General features: G+C 59.8%; 1 protein-coding gene across 4 annotated transcripts in view; it reads left to right on the forward strand.

The window, feature by feature from the left end:
• The window catches only part of BCAP31 (B cell receptor associated protein 31), a 25,240-nt gene extending 17,702 nt beyond the window's left edge, over positions 1 to 7,538 (forward strand). For all 4 annotated transcript variants that reach the window (XM_060138527.1, XM_060138525.1, XM_060138528.1 and 1 more), the window contains exons 5-8: positions 3,988 to 4,123; positions 5,000 to 5,120; positions 5,903 to 6,003; positions 7,182 to 7,538. In XM_060138527.1, coding sequence (XP_059994510.1) covers positions 3,988 to 4,123; positions 5,000 to 5,120; positions 5,903 to 6,003; positions 7,182 to 7,220 — 397 coding nt within the window. In that variant the 3' untranslated portion in view covers positions 7,221 to 7,538. The remainder of the gene's footprint in view (positions 1 to 3,987; positions 4,124 to 4,999; positions 5,121 to 5,902; positions 6,004 to 7,181) is intronic.
• The last annotated feature ends 2,879 nt before the right edge of the window (positions 7,539 to 10,417 follow it).

The raw sequence follows: 10,417 nt of genomic DNA on the forward strand, positions 1-10,417 counted from the left end.
GGAGGTTCAGGAGAGGCTTTGAGGGGAGAGTGGTAATGGAGCTAGGTCTTTATTTATTTTGGCTGCATTGCGTCTATCGTTGCTGCACATGGGCTTCTCTCTAGTTGTGGCGAGCGGGGGGCTACTCTTCGTTTCGGTGCACGGGCTTCTCATTGCGGTGGCTTCTCGTTGCAGAGCACGGGCCCTAGGCGCGTGGGCTTCAGTAGTTGTGGCTCGTGGGCTTCAGTAGTTGTGGCTCACGGGCTTCAGTAGTTGTGGCTCGCGGGCTTCAGTAGTTGTGGTGCACGGGCTTAGTTGCTCCGTGGCACGTGGGATCTTCCCGCACCAGGGATTGAACCCACGTCCCCTGCACTGGCAGGCGGATTTTTTAAAATGTCCCCTTTTTTATTTTTAAATTTTATTTATTTTTAATTTATTTTTGGCTGCATCGGGTCTTCGTTGTTGCAGGTGGGCTTTCTCTAGTTGCGGTGAGCGGGCACTCCTCTTTGTTATGGTGCGCGGGCTTCTCATTGCGGTGGCTTCTCTTGTTGTGGAGCACAGGCTCTAGGCTCGTGGGCTTCAGTAGTTGTAGCACGCGGGCTCAGTAGCTGTGGCTCATGGGCTCTAGAGCACAGGCTCAGTAGTTGTGGCGCACGGGCTCAGTTGCTCCACGGCATGTGGGATCTTCCTGGACCAGGGCTCGAACCCGTGTCCCCTGCATTGGCAGGTGGATTCTTAACCACCGCGCCACCAGGGAAGTCCCCTGGAGCTGGGTCTTGAGTCATCAGCGAGAGTTCTCAAAGAGAAGGGGAGACACCCCTGCAGACTGGTGGGCTGACGTGCAGTGACAGGAGATGAGGCAAGTGAGGACTGGCGTGTTCAAGAGCAGCCAGTGGTTTGGTGTTAGTAGAGCAGAGGGCCATGCGGGTGGTGAGGGGACAAGAGCCAGCTCGCAGAGGGCTGTGTGCCAGCCAGAACAGTGGGCGTGCGTCAGAGCGATGGAAGCAGAGGAGTGACATGATCAGATTGTCTTGGAGAAAGATCACTGGCTTTCCTTGGGGGCATGGATTGCAAAGCTGTATGGTGGAGGGTAGGGAGGAGGCCACTTAGGAGCTATTAAAGTCACCCAGGAAAGAAGCAGTGAGGCCACAGGGATGTCTGGGGCCCAAGGTGGCGTGCAGGCCCAAGAGCTTGGGTAGCTCAGTGACGGCGTCCACCATGGCGCGGTGCAGGAGCAGTTGGCCTGTCATGGATGGGCTGAGTCAGGCGTGTCTCGGGGCCATGCAGGAGCCACTGGTGAGTCGGCAGCTGGGTGTCAGGATCTGGCTGAGATAAACCCCTGTCGGGGGTGGGATTGGTGGGCGGTGAGGGTTGCTTGAGGCAAGGGTAGGGGAGAGTTCCAAGGGGGTGACCCGTCAGCTGTGCCAAGTGCTACAGAACGAGTGCCCCAAGGACTCCAGGGTGCTCCTTGGATTGGGCGGTTAGGGCACCGGTGATCATGCTGGTGGCATGGCCAGGGCAGGATATAGGTTGTTGGTGGTTGAGGAATGGAGGAAGAGAGGAGGGGCTTGGGCTGGAGGAAGGCAGAGCCTTGAGGGGCGAGGTTCCTGGAGGGAGGAATTACCCAGAATCGTCTGGGGCTGGGTTGGAGGAACAGGTCTAACAGGAAGGGAGAGGAAGGGGATGGATGGCGTGGATGGATGTTGTGAAAGACACGTGGTCGGGGAGGGGCATCTACCCTAGACGCTCTTGCCCTGCACTGAGTGGGAGACCCTGAGGGCAGGCAGGGGGCTGAGCGGGTTGAGGTGGCGGGAGGCCCCCTGGACAGCTCTTGGCGCTGGGTACTGCGTGTTTGCCCGGGCTCTTGTTGGCAACCCTGGTTCTCCATAAGTGGGGATGGGCTGGGACAGCACCGAGGAGAGCTCGGCCCCTGCTGTACTGCTGTGGTCCTCGCTGCCACCACCATCCTGGGCCTGGCCTCCCTGGGTAACTGGGGCGACAGCTGTGGTGGCTCACGGTGCTGCTGGAGTCCTGCCCCATGTCAGCCGCCTGCCCAGCCTCGTCGGGTGGGGGGGGCAGGCGAAGGGGGAGCATCACCTTTGGGCTTGTCTGCTCCATCTTTGCTGGCTGGGTCTGCCAGGTGGCACATGTGCCCTCCCCCCCAACCCAGTCTCCGGCTGGGAGGAGCAGCCTCCTCCACGTCGTCAGGATCTGCTCAGAGCTGCCTGAGCGCCCTGTGCTTGCGAGCTTGGGGCTTAGTCAGACTTGCCTTTCTTTCTGGGCTCCCCCAGTGACTGCCACTCTGCCTGTGTGACTCAGGCACATTGCTTCTCTCTGGCTCCTGGGGCACTCGGGAGCCCCCTCCACCTCCAGGGCTTCAGCCCGGTGGGGGGCAGGCTGGTGGGCAGTTGCGGCTGAGACAGGGAAACCTGAGCCCTGGGCCACGAGGTCTTGGTCGCTAATTTTAGAGAGCACATGTCACTGGAAACTCTCCCTTCCTGCCAGGAACCAGTAGCCTGGCTCTCCCGGTCCTGACAGGGGCCCCTGGAGCCGCTCCCTAAACCAGGAAGCGTGATGGGTGTCTCACAGCCCCTGCGAGCCGCTCCCTATCCGGGCTCATTCCCAGCAGGGGCTCTGCCAGGGCCTGGCCAGGGAGAGCTGGGCGCCTTGTTTGCTCTCCCATCCCTCCCTAGTCCCCTCGTCCCCTGGGGCCTGATGAGCAGCAGGTGTCCACAGGAGCCCTGCAAAGGCCAGGGAAGACGGCTCGGAGCAGGCGGCTTCAGCTGCTTTGTCTCCTCTGAGCGAGCACTTTGTTGTGGAAACGCCCTACACATGCTGAGTCCTCCCCTCGTCCCTGGGGCCTGCCTATTCTGCACCCTCCTCGGGGCAGTGGCTGGCCAGGCCCGTCCCAGACATGTGGGGAAGTGCCCCCACTGCCCCCCACTGTGAGTCCTCCCATCCTCTCTTCTGCCAGCTAACATCTCAGGGCAGGGTGGCTGTCGGGAAATGGAGCAGCGTGTGCTCAGCTGCCACGTGCTTGCCTCTCGTGGCTGGCCTGAACCTGAGATGTGTGCCTGGGCCCTGATTTTTCATTTTCTGTCCCCCTTGCCTGGGGAAACCTCAAGGTGGTGATGTTTTCTAACAGGTGTGGTCTGGCAGCTGCCTGTAGACTGCATTTGGGAAGGGGGTGAGGAGAGAAGGGTTGTTTCCATCTCTCTCATTTGGCCCAGCTAGTGGTTCCCTGGAAATCAAGAACATGTAGTGGTTGGCAGCTCAGGCCTTGGGGTCAGACAGGCAGGAGTGCGGATTCCAGCCACATTCGTCTCTGGCTCTTGACCAGTTGCTTCAGCATGCTGAGCCTCCACATCCCCTCTGTGAAACGGGGGCAGTGGCAGCAACTGTCTCACAAGGCGGGCTGGAGGATTCGGCCGGCCCTTTGGAAGCCCCCACAGCACTGGCTGCTCTTGTGTGGTGTGTTTGTTTGTTTTGCTGCATGGCATGTGGGATCTCAGTTCCCCAACCAGGGAACTGAGATCCACGCCCCCTGCATTGGAAGCACGGAGTCTTAACCACTGGACCACCAGGGAAGTCCTGGGCTGCCCTTGTTTATCAAGGCGAGCCCAGCCTCGCAGCGAGGAAAGTGGCAGCATGGCTGCTTTGGCACGTCCAGGCCCTGCCCTGTAAAGTGCCGGGTTCGAGGCCTTTAGGCTGTATCTAGGCGTGGCCCCTTGTGTCCTATCAGGCTCCTGCTTCCTGTGCCTTCTGGGCTGGAGGAGAGCCCCAGGGCTGTGAGCGGCCTTTTGGGGGCACTAGTAATCCTTCTGGTGGCAGAGGACAGCTCCTGGCTCCATCTTTCCCCTCACGTTTGCTTTGCCTCCCTGGCAATCCAGAAGGACAGGTCTAGGCTGCTGGCAGGTATGGGGTGGGAGCAAACGAAAGAAGTTCATGCTAGCCATCTTTCCCTCTTTCTTTTGCTCACTTCTCCCTTCTTTTTGTAAACAATTACAGCTTGCTTAGACGCCTGGTGACTCTTATCTCCCAGCAGGCCACGCTGCTGGCCTCCAATGAAGCCTTTAAAAAGCAGGCAGAGAGCGCTAGTGAAGCGGCCAAGAAGTACATGGAAGAGAATGACCAGCTAAAGAAGGTGAGTTTGGCCTTCCCGACCCCCCCACGTGACATTCTTTATGGGCCACAGCAGCTGCCGTTAGCCTATCAGGCTGGGAAACGTGCAACACTGCTGTTGTCTGAAAAGCGGAGGAGTTGGGTGGAGGGACGAAGGGGGTGGGTACTGGAGGGGTCTGGGGGACGCGATGGGAAGGGGGGCGCCCTTGCTGCTCTCTTGCCTCTACCCGCTGTGCATCCAGGCCAGACTCTTCCCTGATAAACTGACTCCCTAAGGAGCCGAGCCCTGTGCTGTGCGCATTGGGCAAGTTAGCACAGAAGAACACAAGATAGGATAGGACCAATCTTGGTCCCCTGAGGATTGCTATCATCTGGGGACGAGGCGGGGCAGTCCTAGAAGGCTTGTCAGAGGAGGTGAGGTGTGAGCCAAGCTGGGAAGGAGACGGATGGACTTGGATTCATAGGCAGGATAGAGTTGGATGGGCAGGGGTGAGTTGGGGGCTCCTCGGCTGGAGTGAGCTGTGGAGCTTGGGGAGAGGAAGCGATGGCATTGGTCAGTTGGGGGTCACTGGCAGCAATCCCCAGATGACAGCAAATGGAGTCGTTGGATGGACTGGTCAACTTGGAGGAGCTGCCGAGAAAGGAGGCAGGGCTGGGGGCCAGGGCAGGCAGGGCGTGTGGCTTGGGAGCTGTAGCAGGTGGCCCTGCTGGCCTGGGCTTTGCCTGGTGGCTGGGAACAAGCAGTGGCCCAGTTCTGTGCTGACATTTCCGAAGGGGCAAGTGCCCAGGGCAGCTTGAGGAATCACAGCTCAGTGGGGAGGACGGAGCTGGACTCCTTCCCTCCTTCCCTCCTCCCTCCTCCCTCCTGAGTAACCCAGGCCCTTGGCACTGTTCCTAGGAAGCTGCCGGTGGAGTCAAGTTGGATGGCAGGGACGCTGAAGTGAAGGTGGAGGAAGAGAACAGGAGCCTGAAGGCTGATCTGCAGAGGCTGAAGGACGAGCTGGCTGTCAACAAGCAAAGTGAGCACTGTCGTCGGGTTGCCCGCGGCCCCCAGAGCTCGGGAGCCTCTGCCAGTGGCTGCCACACCTCTCTTGCCAAAGTATTAATAACAAGCTCACACGCAGGCTCAGGAGCTGCGTGAAAACAAACAAATGGCTCCTTGCTCGTCCAGCCCAAACACAGCCGGGCTTGACCCCAGCCGGTGGGGCTTAGTGGTTTAGCAGTGCACTCAGGGTCCAACCGAGGAGGGCCCAGGAACCCCAGAGGCCCATGGGCTATCTCCAGAGCATCTCATCCAGCACCAGGCATGGGGAGTGGCGCTGTGTGCCTTGTCACCAGGGGCCTGGTGGGTGGGGAAGGAAAGGCTGCATCAGAGCTGCTTGAGATGTTTCCATCTGCTCCCTTCCTGAAGGCCTCTCTCGACACACCTCTCGTTCTCAGCTTTGAGGCTGGGGTTCTGCTCCCTGCCTCCTGCTCTTACCCCCAACCTTTTCAAGATGTTTACCCCATGCTGTCAGCCTCCCTGCGGTCACCCCTGCTGAGAGCCATGCAGGGTCCCTCCATTAAAGGGGTTGGGGGGCGATCCTCAGTGTTCTCCCAGCTTTGTTGGCCAGCGCTTCCCCACTTTTGGAGGCTTTCAAGGCAGCTGGCAGAGGAGCTTTCTTGAGAGGAGTGGTCTCCCAGACACCCTCACTGGGGACAGATTTGGGGCGGCTGCATCTGCTGTCTACAGCAAATGGTGTTTTTCTCCCTAATCCTCATCTTTTAATTTTCCTTCCTTCACCACTTGCATCATCCCCAGAACTGGAGAAAGCTGAAAATGAGGCTCTGGCCATGCGGAAGCAGTCTGAGGGCCTGACCAAGGAGTACGACCGCCTGTTGGAGGAGCACGCGAAGTTGCAGGTCAGCACGCTCAGCTCGCTCTGTTGGAACCGAGCCCCCCGCACCCTGTGCAGGTGCAGAGCAGACCTCCCACTCGCTTAGCCTCAGGGCCAACGTGTCCCCTTTGAGGGGCCTCGGCAGCAAGCTGGCTGCTTTCTCTCCCAGTCCCCCTTTTTTCCTTTGTTGCCGCTGAGTCTGGGGCCAGCATGGGCCCAACAGCCGGAACCCCTTCTGGAGCAGGAGGGGTGTGGCCTGGCAGATGGCAGCCACTTACTAAGGTCGCCTTGGCAGTCGGGTCAGCCCTCTGCATTGTGGGCCTGCCCAGCCTTGTGCCCAGCATCAGTGCCCTTGAGAAGAGCTCCTTCCCTTACACGTACCCCTGGTCCATGGTGTGGTTTACTGAAGGGCCCCATCAAGTACCGGCCAGAGACGTGCAGGGGAAATTCCACTGCTGGCTGCTGGCCTTCCCTCCGTAGGGGCTGCGGGGTGATGTGAGGCCGAGAGCTGGGGACATCACAGCCAGCTCCCACCCAGTAGGTCCGAGTCATTGCCACCACCTCCGCCCGCAGGCCCGGTCTGAGTCCCCAGGCTACCTGCGTCTGGAAGCTCAGGTGGCCTGGAAATTGGGCATGAGGGCTAGGAAAACACCCCTAAGTTCTGATGGTTTGATTCAGTGCTTGGCGGCCTGAGTTTGGGCACCGTGGAAGGTGGAGAAGGAGGGCCCAGCCCCCAAAGGGGGACCAACAGCTTCAGTGCAGGGCGGGCTCACTGGCAGGACCTGTGGAAGGTGTGCAGAGTTGGGAAGAGCCTGAACTGGGACTTGGAAGGGACTCAAGTTCGGAGGCAGCCGTGGGCACGAGGGTGGGTGTGAGTGAGGCCCAGGAGAAGGTGGTGCTGCGGGGTTGGTGCTCTGAGAAAAGAGCGACAGCAGAGGCTTGTCTCCCCTCGCCCCCTCGCCCCACGCCCCCGCCCGGCTGGAGTTAGGGTTACAGCCCTCGTGGAGTGGGGCCACTCCCACCCTGGCAGACTGTGAGGTGCTGCTGTTGGGGGCGTGGGGAGAGATGTTCCTTGCTCATCTGACCGCCTGGCATCTTCAGAAAGGGGCACCCCACTGGGCCTCTGGGGTGGAGGGGCTGGAAGGCGAAGGGGAGGAGTATGCCTGCCAACCCACTGCTTTGCAATTTCTGTCCCCTTTGCAGGCGGAGGTAGATGGCCCCACGGACAAGAAGGAGGAGTGAGGGCCCCTGCTCCCCGCCCGTGGCTGGCTGCTTCCCGAGAGCCTGGTCTCCCTCGGTACTTCGGCTCGCTCCCTTCCGCTTCCGTTCCCTCATGCCGCTTGCAGTTCACGCTCTCCCAGCATTCTGTAGGGAACTCAGTTCCCACCCAGGATGAGTAAGGCTGTGGCAGGTCTTGCTTCCCGCTGGGTTAAGCCCCTTTGTGTTGCGCATTGATGCTCGGGGCTCCAAGGCCCCTTTTCTCTGGTCCTGCAGGAGGGCAGGTGGAGCAGAAAGAGTAGAATTTCTCTTGGGGCAAAATAAACGTTGTTGTGTTGTGTCCGTGGTGCGTGCGTATAACTGAGGCCGCAGGGAGACCTCCTTGTGATCCCTTTCTCTGGAGTGGCTGGGAAGGTGGCGGCAGGCAGCTCGGACAGAGACCCCCGCTCCAGTCTTTGCCCTGGAGGCCTTCCAGACATTTTGTCTCCATTTGTTCAAACCCCTAAAGGCTCCCTCATCCCAGGCTGGGTGCAGGCTCACACTTGCCCTCTCTGCCACTCTGCCTCCTGCTCCCTAGGCCAGGCCCCGCTTTATGGCCACGTGGGGTGTGTCCATCCTGTCGGTCTTCCTGGGGGTTGGCTGCTGGGCCCGGGGAAGCTTGAGAGGCAAGGTAAACCGCTGGGGCTTCCGGGTGGCAGACTCGCCTGCCTCCTCTGGGTCCTGTTCATCACATTTAGGACAGATAGAGCATGGCAGAATGCCACCAGTCACTCCCTGCCCCACCCCCTCCCGAAGGTTTGCAGGATGACCTCTGACTAATGCTGGCAAGAGAGGAGACTTGCCCTTGGCAGTGACCTGCGACTGGCCCAGGGCAGAGCGAGGCAGTGGGGAGGGCCTCCGGGCGGGTAAAGTGCTCCTCTGCCACCTGCGGCCCGTGAACATGTAGGTGCACCGCCCTGATCGGACAGCCTGCTCTGGCAGCGGGCTCCCCCTTGGTGGCCCCGTGGGCTGGCTTTGGCAGGTGGCCGCCATTGGGCAGGCCGTAGTGCTCATCCTCTGCTGGCCCTGAGGGCTGGGCGAGGGGAATTGGGGTAAGGTCGGAGGTGTTTTCTCTCGGAATTAAGGGGCCCCTGAAGATGGTGCTGACACCCAGCCTTGCACACCTGCTCCTCCTGCCAGGCGCAGGCTGGTGGCTCCCTTCAGGGCTGTCGTTTCCCCACGTTCTCATGAGGAATGCCACCCCTTTCTGGGCAGCCTTCTAGGTGGTGTTTGCCGGGGAGGGAGCCCACAGGTGACGCCCTCTGGTTGCTAGGCCGAGGCTGAGGGCCAGTCCCACTTTTCCAGGAAGCGTTCCCTGACAACCTCGGCCTCCCTGAGCTCGCTCTTCTCTGAACTTCTACAGGCCAAAGTCCAAACAGTGTGCCTCTAGGTTCTTCCCTGTTCAGTCCCAGGTGGTCCCTGAACCCCCTTGGCATCAGGCCCCGGGCTGGGGACGGGAAGAGACAGTGGCAGGGGCAGCAGACTGGCAGGTGAAAAGCCAGGTGCTCGCCCAGCCTACACTGGAGGGCTGCCTGAGGAAACCGGCCCCCTCTGGCCCATCCTGAGGGCTGTTTTCCTCCGGCAGCCTCCATTCCGAGTGGGACTGTGCCCGACAGTATCCCCTGTCTTGCCTCCAGCTCTGGTAACCCCGTGGGCTCCACGGGTCTGGGCTGTTCCATTTCCTTGCCTGTCTCCCCTGCTAGGCTGCTGGTCACTGGGTTCTCAGCCCCTACTGGACGGACAGATTCCCAAGTGAATGGGGCCAGCCTACTGCTCTCAGGGCCCTGGCCAAGCAGCATGACCTCTGTCAAGTTCCCTTTTTTGTTTTTTTTTTAAATTTTTAAAATTAATTTATCTGGCTGTACCGCATGGCTTGTGGGACCCTAGTTCCCCGACCAGGGGTCGAACCCGGCCCCCCTGTGGTGGAGCACAGAGTCCCAACAACTGGACCGCCAGGGAATTCCCTAAGTTCCCTTTTTTGTGCTGTTGATGTTTTCTGAGTCTTTCTTGGCCTGTGGCAGGTGGCTTGGAGGCCATTTGGTAAGAGGTGATGAGGATCTGAGCCAAGGCATGGCGGTGGTCGGGGGAACGGAGACGTTAAGGAGTTGGTATGAGTCAGGGTGGGGAGTAGCGAGGGCCTGGGGGTGACAGCAGGCCCAGCCGCAGGGGAGGCAGGGACTGTTGATGGAGGAGCGGATGCAGGGTGGGGGCTGGGCACCATGTGAGGGGCCTGCTCAGGAGAGCCAGGCTGCAGGTTTGGGGAGCTGCCAGCACACGGGGTTCTTGGAGTTGTGGGCGTGGCGAGAGCAGAGGTTTGTAGGGTGAAAAGTCTTTTAAGAGAAGGGTGGGACGGGTTGGGTCAGAAGAACGGTCGTCAGGTGTTGGGCCTGCAGGGCCCGGGCCACCGTCGCACCGCCGAGGCGCCTCTCCACGCTAGCAAAGGCCCAGGTCGAGTTGGGGTTGGGCCTGCTTGGCCGATGTTCCTTCCCAAGCTCTGCAGTGACCTGTGCTCTCTGGGTTCTTCTTGGTGATCATGAGAGCATGGGCTGATGGCCGTGTCACAGGCGGAGCCCATCTCCGGCTGTACAGTTGAGGGCTAAAGCCCCCTCCTCTCTAAGGGGACTGTGCCTTGCTAAAGAGAGGGACTGGCCTGGGAGGGACTGAAGAGGAGCAAGTTGTCACTTTTCTCTGAAGGGCCACCCCCTCCCTTCTGCCCAGGCTGGCATTCAGAGTGGGCAGCAGGTTCCCAACCTTGACCCCCACCCCAGGCCTGCCTCAGATGATGACCGGGCTGGTCCTGGCCACCCCATGTCTATGCCTCGTCATGCTCCTCCTCCTATCACTCGGGATGGAGCCAAGGACCTGAATGGGTTCACTTTCTCCAGGTCTTCCCCACCCCTTCCCTTACACTGGGCTAAAGTGTGTGTAATCTCAAACTCTGCTTTAACCATTTTTAGGATTATCATTGAGTGACATGAAGTACACTTACACTGTGTGTGGCCTCTCTCGCCACTAAACATTAACTCCCCTTCCCTCTCCCCCCATCTGCTGGTACCCACCGTTCTGCTTTCTGTCTCTGAATTTGATTCCTCTAGGGCCATCATAGAAGTGGAGTCACACACTATGTCTCTTTGTGATTGGCTTCCCTTCCACTGAGCGTAATGTCTGAGGTTCATCCGTGT

This window comes from Lagenorhynchus albirostris, chromosome X (genome assembly GCF_949774975.1).
Source record: "Lagenorhynchus albirostris chromosome X, mLagAlb1.1, whole genome shotgun sequence".
NCBI lineage: Eukaryota > Metazoa > Chordata > Mammalia > Artiodactyla > Delphinidae > Lagenorhynchus > Lagenorhynchus albirostris.